The sequence below is a fragment of the Macadamia integrifolia genome, chromosome 12, assembly GCF_013358625.1.
Source record: "Macadamia integrifolia cultivar HAES 741 chromosome 12, SCU_Mint_v3, whole genome shotgun sequence".
NCBI lineage: Eukaryota > Viridiplantae > Streptophyta > Magnoliopsida > Proteales > Proteaceae > Macadamia > Macadamia integrifolia.
In genome coordinates this window covers 8,613,094-8,629,999 of record NC_056568.1, presented here as the reverse complement: position 1 = coordinate 8,629,999, position 16,906 = coordinate 8,613,094, and the positions used below count along the sequence as shown (strand labels likewise).

General features: G+C 39.2%; 1 protein-coding gene across 4 annotated transcripts; it reads left to right on the top strand.

Annotated features, from left to right (window-relative positions):
* The first annotated feature begins 6,328 nt into the window (after positions 1-6,328).
* Positions 6,329-13,504, top strand: LOC122058466. Of its 4 annotated transcripts, XR_006133782.1 has the most exons (4): positions 6,329-6,466; positions 7,835-9,789; positions 12,051-12,196; positions 12,466-13,504. XR_006133782.1 is itself a non-coding variant. In XM_042621154.1 (3 exons), exons 2-3 carry the CDS (start codon positions 8,086-8,088, stop codon positions 12,532-12,534), a joined length of 1,773 nt encoding a protein of 590 aa, XP_042477088.1. In that variant the 5' UTR covers positions 6,329-6,466; positions 7,835-8,085; the 3' UTR covers positions 12,535-13,504. The 4 variants fall into 4 exon arrangements, 3 of the variants coding, with proteins under 3 accessions (XP_042477088.1, XP_042477090.1, XP_042477089.1); XM_042621154.1 differs by lacking the exon at positions 12,051-12,196; XM_042621156.1 differs by having other exon boundaries at positions 12,051-12,484.
* The last annotated feature ends 3,402 nt before the right edge of the window (positions 13,505-16,906 follow it).

Here is a 16,906-nt window from a genome sequence, read left to right as displayed (position 1 = left end):
GATGGAAAGCTATTGGAATCGGCCTGTATCGGTCCAAAAAGTATTAAAAAAATAAAGAGAAAATTACAGTGCCAACCCCTGAACTTAGGCCATAAATCAAAGCCCTCCCTCGTATTTTCAGTAATGACACTCACACCTCCTACAAGTTTAAAAAAATACAAACACACCAGCGCGTCTAGTATTCTGTTGGTTGTGAATGTGAATGACTATTATACCCTCACCTCAAACATCCAAAAATAACCCTAATTAAAACGACTATTTTACCCTTTACTCATCTTCAACAATGAAACATCCCCAAATGTCCCAAATCATGAAATCTTTTTATTGGGGAAGAAATCTAGTCGCGTGACCTCCGACGAAGTTGAATCTACTACAATTCTCCGGTGAGTTGCAACTCTCTCTCTATCTCCTTTCATCCTATGCTCCAGGATCACCCATGCTCCCTCCTCCACTCCACCTCTGCAACCCACCCTTCTTGGGACCTCATCTTTTTTCTCTCTCTCTCTCTTGACAATTGGCAGCCCCCCATCCTTGCTTGCAGCCCCTTTGATTGTAGGCTTGCGGATGGGTGCTGGATGAAGGGGTATCACAAAGTGTGGCTAAGGTCGGTAAGTCGGTTGTGTGCAGAACGAAAGACTAGAGTGATGGGGGCTAAGTAAGTGTGAATTTGAAAGGAGGGGTAAACATTAAGATAGATTCAAGTTATACAAAGTATACTTTAGGGGAACCACTCCCACACCCTAAAACAAAATAAAAAATGCACTCAAGAAAGAACATAATTCAACTCCATTTGTACTAAATAAGGAAAGATAAAATGGAAAATAAATGGTGATAAACCTACTCGGTTGAAAATTAGCTTCATCAGGTAGGTATAGAAAAGACAATTAAAATATTACCAAGAGTAGATAGGTCGTATGGGTCGGTTTAGGTTATTAACTAGTTTGTCTAATTAAGAGGCAACCCCTCTGAAATCTCAACAGTGGAGTGAAGAGGCAAGACAGCCCCTTTGCCTTTTGAATTTCAGATTTAAGGGGAGGGAGAGATCTGATTATCAATATGATACCCCAACTATCTGATTTGTTAGAATTGTGACAGGTGCCATTTTCAAAGAAATGGATTTGATTATCTTGATTTGAGGTCAAGGTCATGGCCGAAGTAGCAAAGCTCTTATAGTTAGTGTAATGACAACCAGGAAATAAGCTTCAAAGAGAGTCTAGTTGAAAAGCTTTCTCTTGATTAAATAATATTGAGATGAGTCGAAGTTCATATTGCAGAAGTATCCATCATAGAAGATTGATTGGGGAGCTATTATATCTTGACTTCTATTGTATTTGCATTGTCACTCTTTTTTATTTGGGAACGTCACGATGGACACTAGGGGCAGTGGGGGTGTGGTGGTTGCAGTAGTGAGGAGAGAGAGAGAAAGCTAAGGGGCAGCTGAGAGACAATGGTTGTGAAGGTCTCTTACTCTTTGGTTGTCGAATAGACAGAAGAGGAGAGGAGAAGAGAAGAAGAGGTAAACGGATGGGAAGGGTTTTTCTCTCAGATTTTAATCAAGGGTAAATGGGTAAAGTCGCACTCAATGGAGGGTATTTTGGCCATTTATGAAAATAATGGTCAGTGACCTCATCACTTATCGGAGTTAGAATAATGGTGCGAGCATGTTTATAATTTTTTAAACCTATAAGGGATGTGTCATTCTTAAAAACACAGGGGAGGGCTTTGATTCATAGCCTACGTTCAGGGGGTAACAGTGTAATTTTCACAAATTCTTATTTTTACGACCTCTACATCATAAGCAAAGAGGAGGGAAGTTGGAAGCAAGAAAGGAGGGAAAACCTAAGAGGAAGTGTGTGTGCTTGGATTAAGGGCTTCATGCCTGCTGCTTCGAAGAAGTAATAAAAAAATACTACATTAAAGGCTCTTGAAGGTGTGTTGTTGTGCATTGATGAAGCCATATCGCAAGGAGAAGAAAAAACAGGAAGAAAAAGAGAGTCAGAGTAGTCCTCCAAAGCCTACTTGAAGATTCAAGTGCCCTTTCAAAAGGGGTTGTTGAAGATTCTAGTGAGCTAGGAATCATTGGTGGTAACAAGGGATCCACCCGGAATCAAGATTTCGCATATTTCAAAGGTTATAAGGATCTCTATCACTGACCCTTTTTCATTTGCATTTCATATATTCACAATGCATGCTGTGTCTAGGTAATGTTTATGAAAATATGTAACCTAGCTTGGATTACATTGTAGGGCATTGTATAATCCCAAAATACTATATTATTATTGGGGTGTTTAGTGGGTGCAGAAATGAAAGTTGTAACTCCTTGGTAGTTGCATCTATCATTTTTTACATAGTAATGCCCTCCTGATTATATGTTAGATAAATTGGGGTCGGTGCCCCTTGTTAGTTGTAGCTGACTAAAAGTAGCATATCAAACAATATATGAAGTTTGTCTTTGGCATTTGATCCATGGATGTAGGCAACTTATCAAATCACATATTTTTTTTGTCATGGATTGTATGTGGTATTTGGAGTGTCTTGTTCACAGGATGTATGTGCACACTAGGTAAACCTTGCCACAAGGTTGTGTGCCCGATTGTGGTTGAAAAGCTAAGTGTGTTACACGACTGTGTGTGGTTGTGTGCAAGTGCCGGGAATCAAGAATAATACATTAGGGCTGAAACTAGAAAGAATTTATTAGACTGATTTACCCCCTTTGAGCGTCAACCGTAGTTCAATAATGATGATTGAGATGGGCAAGTGTGTCATATGGTTGGAAAACCTGAGGCTGCATCGTACCATTTGAGTGAGACTATTACTACACATAGTCATGATGATTGGCTTAGTGTTACCTTGAGCTGGGGTGGCACTAATGATGGGTTGCAAGATGAGAAACAATTGGGTAAGCAGTGAAGCATAAATGTGGTTTAGGTCAAACGAGCCTCGACAAGCATATTTCCGTTGATTGTTGTGAAATTAGTTCGGGTGAATGTCAAGATGGCTTGAATGTCCTTAGGCTTGCCTTAGTCAAGCACTGCCTAAGCATCACACATGAAGATTGACTCCATTAAAGATTTGTTCGTGACAATATAACCATATAACTTATGTGCACTCTATGCAATCTCTCTCTCTCTCTACAAATGCATTTTGTACTATTCATTTCGTTATCGAAAGCGAAAAATGATATCCTACTACCTTTCCCATAATCTAGGTGTTGGAATGGAATAATCCAGGGAGTAAAAATGATAGCCAAATAGGATTTGAGAAACTAATATAATGGAACCATAAAGCATACATAGAATAAAACTCACTAATGATGGTAGTAGTAGTCCACTTTTAATTACTTGAAATTGAACTCCAATTATGCCAATGCAACTTTCTTCTTGACTTGAATCTTCAAGCGATGGTGGGATAAGTCGCGCCACATATCACTATCCTTAAAATTGTATTCACCCTCTATGGTGTAAGAATGTTCTTGTGAATCATTCCCTAAGATGAAATGTGTAACGCCCTTGTCCTATTAACTTTGCACAATATTGTCATCTTTGGTCTATAGATCTCAATACTTTAAAACTCATTGTGCCATATTAAGGAGGTAGGGGTTATCAACAAGCCCAATAATATTCCCCTAGGTGATGTGGGACCATGGTTTTAAGTATCGGTGTGTATCGTGCCGTATCGGTAGGCATCGGCACGATACATACCGATACGATACATGAAAATTTTAAAACCCTTATGTATCGATATGTATCCTACGATACGCACCGATGCATACCAATACACCATCGATACTCACCAATACGTACCGATACTCTATGAAAATTCAAAATTGAAGTGAAATATACGTTTCGATACGTATCGATATGTATCGGTACGTATCGGTATGTATCGATGTGTATCGGTATGTATCGATCGATACACACCGATACGGTCATAAAATGGCCAAAATGGGTAATTTTTTAGAAAAACACAATTTTTTGAGGTGTTTTTGTTCCAAAATTGCTGCCAATCATTTTTCTCTCTAACTAAAGTGGAAATCAAGGTTGGGAACAAGGATTTTACATTTATGGGACAATTACAAACCTTAGATTCTTAGTGCGATACTCTCAATTTACTGTTTATGCATAATACATGTTATATATAACTTTTTTTAACTATTTTTTTATGCAAAAGTGTATAAAAAATTGTTTCATATCCATTTATGTGCGTATCTTTAGTATATCTTAGTGTATCTCCGATACGATACGATACCCTCCGATACGTATCTTAATTTTGGCCGACCAATACAACGACCGATGCCGATACTTTAATCCTTATGTGGGACTAAATTTTGTACACACTTATCGATCTCCTAAACCCCCTAGTGCTCACTGTATTCTTGGTGGGGACACCTCATCGATGTCCCAGGCAGGTTTGGTACTTGTCGTATTCTTGGGCGTCACAATTTTTTTCATTTAAACATAGATCTTTACTTTGGCCCCACACATTGTCGGGGTCTACTCTGATATCATTTGTAACGCCCCGCTCTATTAACCTTGCACAATATTGTCCTCTTTGGCCTATGGACCTTAAGATTTTAAAACTCGTTGTGCCTAGTTAAGGAGGCTAAAGGTCATCAACTAGCCCAGTAAACTCTCTTAGGTGATGTGAGACTAAAGTTTACATACCTTCTCCGATCTCCCAAACCCCCTGATACTTGTCATATTTTTTGTGGAGACATCTCACCAATCTCCTAGGCTGATCTAGTACTTGCCGTATTCTTGGGCGTCACAAAATGGCCCCTTAAGCCCTCTAATAATTGTTGCACTCACTTACTAGGTCACGTCGAGGCACTCTTAGGTTATGCTCAATCAACACAATAGATAAGAGTGATAAGAAGAATCAAAATAGTGTATAAAACCGTAAAACAAAATGGGAGAGATAGAAAGAGTTTGTACAGAGATAAGAACTCATAAAAAGATCACAGGAAGTGCAAAAATGTCCTCTATTTATAGAAGAACAAACATGAGGGAGGAGAGATGTCTCTCTCTAAGGAACCCTACCTTTATAATTCTCAATACCATATATTAAACTCTCATCATATTCTTCCATTTCTAACGTGGGACTAAAGTTCCCACACATGAGGTGCTTTTCAAAAAGCAAAGAACCAAAACTCGTGGACGGAAACATAAAAGCCAAATATCAAAAGGCCAAAAGGTATTTTAAAAGTTTAACAAAAAGGGAAATGTTTTTTATTTGGAAATATAGTGGCTGCACCCTAGACATAGAGGCGGGAGAAAATGATCGCCCCTCCCCCCATGAAAGGTGGAAATGCCCGCCTTGTCTTCTAGGTGCATTCCCATTGGCCCCTGCACTGGTGCAACCCTTACATTAGACATAAAATATTCTCCCTTAATTTAAATACATTTTAAAACAATCCTTTTTCCTTATGGGTTCACAAATATCCTTATAGGTTTTAGTATTTTTCAAAAGGGGTAAAAAGTTAGTGGTATGGGGACGATTCTAGATATAGTGGTGGGCAATAGGGGTGAACATGGGCCGAGTTTCTTAAAACCTTAGGTCCTCCAAACTCAACCCAGGCCCAACCCAACCTTCTAGGCTCATATCCAAGCCCAACCCTGTCAGGTTCATACCAATCCAATCCGACCCTAATTGACATTGGCAAAGTTGGGTTGGTTTTGATTGACCCTAATTGGCCTTGATTTTTGCCACAATTCTCTTTGTTTTTGTTGTTTTTTTTTTTGTTTTTTCTTTCTTTGCTTTGAACGTTTGTAAACAAAGAGGGTAGGGATAATTTGGTTCCAAATTCGGTGGTGGGGAAGGGGATGTTGTGGGAAGAAGGAGAGGGAGGAGAAGGGGGAGTTAGAGATGGAGATGGCGAAGAAGGGGATTTAGGGCGGGAGAGAAAGGTAGAGGAAAATAGAAAAACCTGATCTCGATTAATTGTTCTCTTACATAGTGTGGACAAATAAGTCTAGTTACAACAGATTATCCTTTATCTAAAAATTAAGGACAAAATCTGAATCGAACTAGGCTAGAATGACTTGAGTCGGGCCGAGCTGGACCTAGGCCTTAAATCAAATCAGGCCCAATCTTGACCCAAGATCAGTGTTTTACGATCATAATCCACCCGAAGAAGTAGAAATCTTGATCCTGGGTGGGCACTGCGCTAGGGGCGTAGCCTTTACCCTTTCTAAAATACCTTATTTATTTATTTATTTTTTTTTTTTAATTTTTTATTATTATTGCAGCGGGATTCCTATCGGGTAGCGGGAAAATTTTGTCCCCCGAAACCCGTTTGAGGTTTCGCTCCTAACTCGTTTTGTTTTTCTTTCTCTCTCTCTCTCTCTTTTTTTCCTTTTCTTTGATTGGTGTTTTGTTCCTCTCTTTGTCCAATCTTTGAGTCTTTCTCTAGAGCCCGAAGGGGAAGCGACGAAAGGGAATCAAGAAGTGTTTTCATTGTCTGCAGGTAAAGACCCTTTGAGGTGTTCGACTTGTTTTGTTTTGGAATTCGTACTAGAGCCTTTGAACTTTGAATCTTTGGATTGCTTCAAATACCCTTTTCAATTTTCTTTCGCCTGACCTAGAATTCGTGCGAATTTGATGATTTGGGGTTCTCTTCCGGTCTCTTTCTATTCATATTCGTTTTATTTCGTTAGTTTCGTTTTTCCCTTATTCTTTGAGCGTTAATTTCTGCTCTCTGTATGGAGTTGTTGGTGTTGTTATCAAGGTTTTCGGTTTCCCATTGATTTCAAATTTCCAAACCCCTCCCGCACCCCCCCTTCCATTCTCTGGGATGATTATATGTTCTTGTTTTCGTTGGTTTCTCTAATTTTGCGATCTTCATGTTTTTCTTTCTATAATTCTGGGGTTTGTCAGATAAGTCGTATTAAAAGAAGATTTTTGGATTTTTTTTTTTTTTTTTGCCTCTTAAAATAGCTTGAGTGAAGGTAATTGAAAGTTATCTGAAGATTAAAAAAAATGACGGGATTTTTGTTGCTACTGATTCCCACATACGAATTTTCTGCTTGATTTGTCGCTGTCTGTGAAAACCAATGAGAGAAGCCCATTTTCTGGAGAGTTAGTTTAATCTGTTCTTGTGAGTGTGATTTAATGTGTCGTTGGTTCATGATGGACTGGGTGATTATTTGAAACCAATATATGCTGTAGGTCATGGAACTTTCTGTACTAGTTTTGCTATCCAATTAAATGTTTGGTTCATATAATGAAAAAGAAATAATAAATATTGTTGGCATCTGCTTCATTGCCTTGCAATATTTTTCCTTATTCTTCTTCCTTTTTGCTTCTCATTGTATTGAGTTTGCTGACCATTAGGCACCAGAACTGGAGGGCAGGGGCATAGTTGTCAAGGGATTGCTTGTGCGGGTGCCTTGGCGTCCAGGCGCCTTGACAACTTGGGTTTCCTAGACAGGCACCTTGGTCGCCTTGTTTTTGTCCGATAAAATGTGGTTCAAGCAATTTGGAGCAGATTCATATATCAGCCATTCCCTAAAACTGAATTAACATATAAACTAAAATAGAGTGATACCCTTATTCATTTACTTTCAATAAATAACGTAAATATTTCTATATTTCATACATTTTTCTAACATCTATTAAAAGCTACTTTCACCAAAAAAGAAAAAGGAAAAAAGGGCGTACCCAGTGCTGCACCCTTACCCCCAATTGGTGGAGAGGATGTTTCTTGACTCGCGGCCACTTGTTCACAATGGAGCACTTGTTCACAATGGAGCAACCTTACCGTGTGCCGAGCTCTCAATAAACACAATAGTTTGAAGTTCATACTTATGTTACTGATTGTTCGTTCCGTTTCTAGGTGCTTTGGCAGGTGATTTATCTATTTTAAGTACGAGGAATGAAACTTTCATGAAGGTTGGGTTCAAGTGGAGAGGATAAATATCGCAGTCAAGTGTGGGAATTTGTTTTTCTAACTCATTTCAGATAATTCAATTCCTGGGAGATGCTGGAACTGAAGGAACAGCTTTCTTCTGCTGATGGTATCCCTTAACTATAGTTCTATTCCTTATATATTGTTGTCTTCAAAAAGCATAGGGGTGGAGCAAAAGAATGTCCAAGGGTCAATCTCCAGGAACACATACTGCAGGGAGAACCCTTGAAAGGTGCAAGGAGAAGGAGAAGACTGATGCTGTTGTCTATATTGATATTGATCCTGATGATCTATCTGATGTTGTTGTTATTGATGCTCCAGGGTCCTCTCAGTGCAGAGGACATGGTTCTAATAAATTCAAAAAAGACAAAAGTTTTCCTTCTCGGCATATTATTAGTATTGATGATGGTGATGATGATGATGGGAGTCCTGGAACTGTTGATGGAAGTGGTGGTGATCTGGACAGTGATGCCACTTCATGCAGGGCATCTCGATTTGAACCTTGCCAATCACAGAGCTTTGAAGGGTCGGATGATGAGGACTGTCAGTTCATTCAGGAAAGAAATTTTAATGTGAAATTATCAAATTGCAAGAGGACTTACTCTGGGAAAACAATCCTCAGAAATCGTTTTACTTTTTGTTCTGACTCTGAGGATGGGTCATCTGAAAGTGAAAGTTCTGACTGTGAGCTTATGGAGGGTTCTTTTGGAAAAATTCGTGATCTGTGGGAAAAAGCTTCTTCGAGGAAAAATACATCAGACGATATCCGTAACTCTCAATCTGTTGTAGATGAGCAGGGTTGTGGCTCTGGATCCCTTTCCGAGAATCCAAAGAGTGTTGAAGTGGAAAATGAGTCTGTAAAACAGAAAGAAACACCTATTTGTTCTGGTTCAAGTCACTTCAATGACAGAAAAGAGGATATGTCTTCTTATGCAGGCTCTAAATCCATCCCTGTGGGGAATTATTCTCTTGACCCTGAGGGAAACAACCCTGTTGAGGATTTGGATACAACAGCTGTTAGGCAAGGACGTCCTCCATGGAGTGAATTTGAGTCATGGGAAACCCATTATTCTGAAAGAAAGAATGATCTTCGGGGCAAAGGGCCTTTTTTCTTCTCTCAGGAACAGGTTGATGAACAGTTTAATTATGAAAGTGCCTTTTTTCATGATAAAGAAGAAAATGTTGCTGAAGAACCCTGTTGGTTCAATAATCAATCAGGCTACAATTCACATTCCGATCATGGAAAGTTTAATTTCCAGGATAGACAGGATTCTTCGTGCGACACCTTTCTGTCTGTTCAAACACAAGTGGGTCAAGATAGAGAATTTTATTTAGACAAAAATGGAGGGATTCATCAAGAAACTTCCTGTTGCAGCTCTCAGCATCCAAATGACACCAAATATGACAGAGCTAGTTTTGAGGACCAGGAAAAGCCAGTTTCTGGAGAATCATGTTTTTGTGATTCTCAACCATGCTTTGGGAAACACATCAATGATGAGGACAGTAATGGACATAACTGTGGGGAACCTTTCTTCAATGCTCGATCAAGGGATGACCCTGGAATCAATCATGACAGGTTCAATTGTCTGGACAAAGCAAAATCTGTTTCTGATGAGTCATCCTTATGCAACATTCAACAAGATGGATTACTGGTTGAGGACAGGAGATGTGTTAGAAATGGTTCTGAACCTGATCCTGAATCTCTTCCTGAAACTCAACCGCAGGATGAAAAGAATCCTTTGTTAGATGCTTTAGATGGCAATTGTACACCTCATGTTCAGAATGATTTAATTAGTGAAAGAGAAAAGATCAAAGAGACTGTTGAGTACAAGTTTGCAGTAGAAAAAGAATGGGCATCCAGGCAACGGGAGTTACAAATTCAGGTTTGGCATATATAATTTGCTTTTACTCATCAATTGGTTATTTAGAGAGTATAGACTTTGGTATATGATTTTAGGGTGGTTCTTGTTGTTGCCAAAGTGGTGAAGTAAGAAGTTGTAACCTTCTTTTCATTGCCCCTTGTCTTATTCCCAAAAGTTATTTAAGTTAGGGGTAAAAAAGGGTTTTCAAAATAATTTGAAAGGACTTAGCATTATGTCATTATCAAAGGTTGCATTGTATCAACATTTTTTGAGTACACGTGAAATTATAGGATTTATCCCAACTGAATAAAGTGTGTTATACCAAAAGGACAAAAGTAACACTACAACTTCTTTTTCGCCATCCTTGGTTGCAACAAGATTTTCCTGTGATTTTATATTTGCCTTTTATTTTGTGTTACCATCTTGTTGAAGTTACTTAAACACCACATTGAGGCACAACTTCATCCGAGTAAGAGGGTAACCTCCTGTACAGTTTGCAGGGGAACAAGGAAGAAGAAATGAAATGCCCAAACTGTTTTCTTTTGTGGGAAAAGTGCACCACCACATGGATGAAATGATCGTCCGAGGAAACCATCTCTTAAATCTGCAGCCAAGTGCTGCCCTAGAGCATAAATTCTCTTAAAAAATGAGGATTGAAATCCACTTATCCACCTTTGCATCTTTCTAAAACTTTGGTCCCCATAATGCATACTTTTTTGATAAAATTACCCATTTTAACGATAAAGATTTACTTTTCTAGGTGTTGGTGCAGGTGTTAAAATGTTTACTGGATAGGAGCAGTCTATGTGTTCCTTTAAAACTGCTTGCTTTTATTTTTATCACTTTTTTGGGCACTTTAAATCTGCTTGCAGAATCGTGCAATCTGTGATTAGTATTTCCGAGGAAAATGTAGTTATGAATACTAGTGTGATAATGAGTACTGGAGCTATTATTCCTCAAAGTAAAATTTCCTCCTCTATTTTTGACATTGCTACTTTTATCATCTATTCAATGAGGTACAATGCTAATGTAAGGCTAGGTCACAGTTAACCTAACCCCGGACAGGATCACAAAACTAACCCAAATAGGTATTGGTTTCAGCCTTACATCAGTATATGAATAACTCCCTAACAGTAGGTAGCCGTAGATTAAAATAACCCTCACATTTCCTAACCACACCTTGCAAGAGTATTGAATAACCCCAGCCCCAAAGAGACAAACTGCAGCATTAGCAATACTACCATAGGCCTAACAAACCCAAACAACCAGAAAACAGCCCAATTTTAGAAACAATACCTACAGACATTGGATGGGCCTTATATTCCCATTGAGTTTGGGTTTCACATGGGTGAATGGCTCCTAAAAATTTCAGACTGAAGTAATGGTTAGATGCTGAGATATCAGGGTCATGAAAATAGAAACTAAACTTAGAAATTAGAAACTAATGGAGATAGACAAACTCAGCCATCTGTTGTGACTTCTCCAATAAAGCTACGTCACAGCAACAGTAGGGAACTGTTTCTGGTAATCTCCTGCAGTAATGGTAGACTTTAATTGGAAGGTTGGAGCATAGAAAAGGGAGGAAGATAGGGGAAGATGGGATAGGGATGCGCAAAGCAAACTTTCTTTCATCATTATATCATTCGACCCAAGGGGTCGAATATAATATATGGGCTTTAGAATGGAGCCTTAGAAAAGGAAAGTATGAAACATAGAAACATAAGAAAAAAGAAACAAAACCAAAAAGGAAACAAGAACTTTTGGAAACTGCTAAAACTGGAAACTAAGTTGCTTGTCCTAAAAGACAAATAAACTTTTAACGAAGGAAATAAACTAAAAGGGAAACAAATCTTTGGACAAGGAAAGTCTTAGAAATCTCCATCGATAGCTTGCTGTCCAAGACTAACCAAAATAATAACTAATTAAAAAAAATAAAAAGTAAACTATTCCTCGATGAAATCTGCCCTTGGGACCCACAGAATCTTTTAGAAGCACTCCCATACATGAAAATATGGGGCTGTGACACTGTTCACGTGAACAATAACGTGAGCAGTGTTTTGACCTTATTTTCTTGATGCTTCGATCTACATCAACGATCTTGTTTTGTTCATTAATTCAACTCATTATATGGGAGTTTTGATCCACTCACAGATGAGCAATAGAAATCGAAGTATACTACTGAATTAGAAAGTTGACACTTCTTGTCATCCCATAATTTGATGTTATTTAGAAATGAGAAATCAGATCCCTTAATTTACAGAAATCAAGTTAATGCCTTTCAGGTTTGAATACCATCAGATGCTGAAGAATGTGGTGAACTGTCAGCAGAGCCAGAAAATGCACAGATTAAAAAAGATCAGTGTGGCACCTCCTTTGCCTCAAAGCAGGTCCTGCAGGCATAGTTGGAGCTATTAGAGATGCAATCAAGGTTCGAAATTTCGATTTTGACCCTGGTCGAAACCAAAATGTACCGTATAATGTCAAAATTTTGACCGAATTTGGTCCATTTAGTAACAGTGGTCAACCATTTGAAATTGACCTGAAACTTCCGGGCAAGCCTATTAAAGTGATTGCACAAAGCATTAAATTGAAAAAAAAAAAAAATGGTAGTTTGGCTTCGGACCTTTGGTTGTAGTGTATGCGTTATCCTTCTGTATCCTTTCCCTTATCTAACTTATGAAGCAATACCAAATACAGGAAACCAATGTTAGCACAAGAAGAGAAAGAGAAGGAAGAAGAAGAAGAGGTCTAGAACATACTACATAAAAGCAATTGAAATATGTATTAAGAATGTATTGGTTATTGAAACATGTATTTAGAATGATGAAGAACCATTTCACATTGAACAGTACAACAACACCAAGGTTGCTAGTCAGATAGGTGTTGATGTCAATGAATTATGGCTTTTCGACGGGACTGAGTTCACTCACATACACCCTGACCTTTTGAACCCCAACTTGGTGGGGGATGAGGAAGACATCGACTGGTTGTATTCTAGCGACCATACTCGGCACACCATCCCTATTTGTTAGTGATGACGATGACAATGGTGACGGTGATGATGGGGCTGATCCATTTGCAGTTGGGGATGATTCATATCCGCCAGACAGAGGAGAATGAAAACATTATGGGCCCATCCAATTCATCGGGAGATTCAGTTTGACCATGTGACCCAAGATCATTACTACGGTGTATGTGCCCCTCGTAGAGGCTACTTGAAAGGTCTGCGCCGTCAGTTCAGACCAGATGAGGAGGAATTGGATTTGGAGGTCTGAGTCTAAAGGAGAGTAGTGGATACGGTGGGGATGGACAGACAGGACAGTGGCGTTGATGTAGATATGGCCCCACGATTTGGCATTACCTACAGAAGAAGGAAGAAGGGTCAGGGCCAGCATTAATGAGCATTAATGGCCATCGAACTGGCCTACTTTGATTCAGTTTGGACCAGCAGAAGACCTGTTCGATTGGGACAGCACGTAATTATTTTTGGAAACTTTTTTGTTAGTTAGTGAGTCAGTTATGCTTGAGTTATGATTTCTATTTATAATAGGAGTCTTTAGTTACTTTCCTATTTAGGTTATCACAAGTAGGTACTTTCCTATTTGGGTTATGACAAGTCTTTCCTAATTGTAATCAGAAAGGTTTTATTTTTTGGTGAATAATCAGCATTATATATGGCTGGTCAATTGTAACTTGAGATAATTTTGATTGAATGAAAATTTCTCTTGCTGTTTGCGAAGATTTGCCTGAGATAGTTGTTTCATCAACTAGGGTAGTGAGGGTGAGAAACCCAGGCTTAGATAGCCCTTCTACAATCTCTTCTCACCCTCCTACTCTTCTTTATTTTTCCTGTTTTACTGTTGGTTAGTGAGTGATTTGAGTGCAAGATTGGAGTACTTTGAAGCCCTGAAGACCAGCTACCAACAGAGGTCAAGATCAAACCAAATCAGCCAATTGATCTCTTCCAGAATCAGGGTTTTGACCCTAATTGATGTCCTCAAGAACTGTCAAACTAGAAACCAGCTTTTGGAACCCTTTTAGAGGTTTGTTGGGGACACCTAGGGAGCAACTCAACCAGGTTTTCAGACTCACCTGAGCAGCCTATAGCCAGCCACAAGAATTCTCCAATTCTGCCTGGGAAACCCTAATTTCTGGGTTGAAGCTTGCTGCTGTAGTACTACATCAATACCAGCTTACTGTGGTTATATTTGGTTGCTCTATTGACCTAATATTAGTCCTCATTCGACCAGTCTCGTTGGTCCGTTGGACCATTGTTGTGTGAATTCTTGATTTTCTCTCCATTCAGTCAGATTTTTAGATCCTACCTAGGATTTAGTCTTATGAGATCTAGCCTTACATCAGGCGTGCACCCTCATTTTTCTGCAGAGTGCTTAGTGTTGAATCTAGATGGCCACTAAGGGGGCCGGGGGGGGGGGGGTAGTAAATTAGTGGTGACTAAAAATTTCGAACCCAACTCACTCATTTCTCAAGTCAGTTGTCAGCACCCTGGCTCTTAGGCACTTGGTACAATCATGCCTAACACACACTTATTGATTGGCATTGGCCCTTTTACCAACACACTCAATCACATACACCCTGCAACAAACATATGGCTATTACCAGCCAAGGCTATCACCAGCCTCTCTACACACATCCCATACACCATACACATAAACCATCCTCCATAGCACACACATCGACAAATATCTACAAGCAAATGCAAACCACAAGACACACACCACAAAGAAAGATAATGATGTGGTTCGGCGCATGCCTACATTCACAGAGCAATGCCTCAAATGGGCTTCTTTATGCTCAACACAATACTTTTGATCGCTACAATCCCTGCTTCTACCCTTGCAACAATTAAGGCTAGGGCTACAACCCTATTTTACTAGGAGGGCACTACAACACGCCTAAGTTTACTTAGTTACAACAACCAAAGAGCTATAACCTTGTGTCCAGCACCCACTGAACACCCCATTACAATAAAAGTGTGGGCTTATAACATTGCCCTACAATGCAAGCTCAACCTAGTCTAGGAAAAGTATCAATCACCTTGCCTGCGCACTAGTACATATGAATGGGAATACAAATAATGGTTACCTCCAACCAACTTTTCATCCCTCTTGTGCAGCTCAACTCTTTCGAGTCTTCTTCACCGCTGAAGCTTCTCACCCAGGCCGTCACTTGGGGATGTTGAAGCAACTTACAAACCTTATATTTGTACACTCTTCTTTTCCTTCTTCTCTTTCTCTTCTTTCAACAAAAACCCTTGATGATGATGATGTCTTATGAGCTTGAAGAATCCGTCCCTTGTTGTGCTCAACTGATGGGAATCAAGGTACTCTTCTGGGGTTCTCTTGGTGACTCTATTCCGTTCTCTCCTTTTCTTCTTCTCTAACCCATACCCTTGGTGAAGTTTGATACACTTGAAGAGACCTTCCGATGGAGCACAATCGCTGTCTTTGCTTAAAGGTAGCCTTCCAGGGTTCCTCTTTGAGACTATCTCCTTTCCTTTCTTCCGTCTTCTTCTCTAGGGCCTTTTCTCCTTTTTAGTTCTTGTAAGAGATGATGAATAAAAAAAGAACAACCCAGTGTACAAGGCTCCCGATACTGCAGGGTTTGGGAGGGACAAATATACGCCAGCCTTACCCTCTGCTTTGCAAGAGAGGCTATTTCCAAGTTTCGAATTTGTAACCAACATGTTGCAATTGTGCAACTTGACCGTTGTGCCACAGGCTAAGAAAAGCCCCAATCCCACTTAAAAAGGCTAAGAAAAGCCCCAAACCCGAGTTTGGTCCAACTGCCCAGTTTGGACCAGAAATAGTCTGGCAAACTGACCTCTCATCGGTCTGGATGGCATAACTTCTTCTGTATAACTCTGATTGGGCTGATTCTTATTGCATTTGAATGTAGACTCCAAAATCTACAACTTTCATAGAAATACCTTCTCTAATCCTGCATAGAAGATGCTCAAAAATGCATCCAAAGTCAGATGAACCGAGTCTATCACAAGTTGACAGCTCAACTGCTGATGAATGACCGTCACCAATTCACGAAAGTTCGTCAGTGAAAATTCTGGATAGACTGTACGTCCTCCATGGAAATGGCCATATCTTCCTTGTTTGAACTCTGATTGCCATTTTTTCTATGTACAAAAGACTCGAAGGCCACATTTTTCATAGACACCTCCAACTCAAGAACAAGGCACGGACCACAAAACTGGGCTGAACCTGAATGATGTGTAGGACAGTGAGAACCTTAGAGCAATTTTTATTTTATTTTTTGGACAGTTCCTATCACGGGCCCATGGTCCAACTAGGTTCACTTCACCATTTTCTGACATTTGTCCACTCAAATTCCATAACTTGCTCATTTTAGCTCCAATCAACCTGATTCTTTTCTATATGAAAAATAACTCAAAGGGCTACAACTCTCATGTTCTCACTACTAACCTAGGCAAGGTTTAAGTATCCTTCGATACTGGCTGATATGTATCGTATCTTTAAGGTACTGATTTGATACTTGTTAATTAAAAAAAATGTATTGCACTGTATTGATCGATACAACTTGATATGGTTTGATATCGGTTCATATGGTTCTATACTAGTCGATACACTCGATGCTCGCATTATGGATACATTGGTTCATTTTATATTTTTTATATTGCATGTATGTTCGGTTTCATCATCTTGGTTGCACCTTTACCTAAGACATCTTCCAACTAAAGAGATGAAAAAACTATTTCTAGTTTTCTTTTTTTTTTTTTTTGGTAGAAACTATTTCTAGTTTTCTACAACATGCTAAATGAAAACAATACGAGTAATAATGTGTTAAAAAGTTTGTAATAACTATCAAGAAATAATCTCATATATATACGGAAAATTAGGGTGTTTGAAGTAAAGGAAGCTTTAAAGAAGATGATGTTATGAGAGAGAGATAGTAATTCAAACCCACTTGATAATTCAGTCTGACATCAAGTGCAGCTGGTCTACATCACAAGTTCAATGATAACTATGGCCTCTTAGTTCATTGTCACAACTCATGCCTAAGTTCCAAAAGTGGAAATCTCTTCTAAAGAAACTAGCCAACTGAGAGAGGCCTTTGAATTATCAAAACTATGAATAAACCCAAA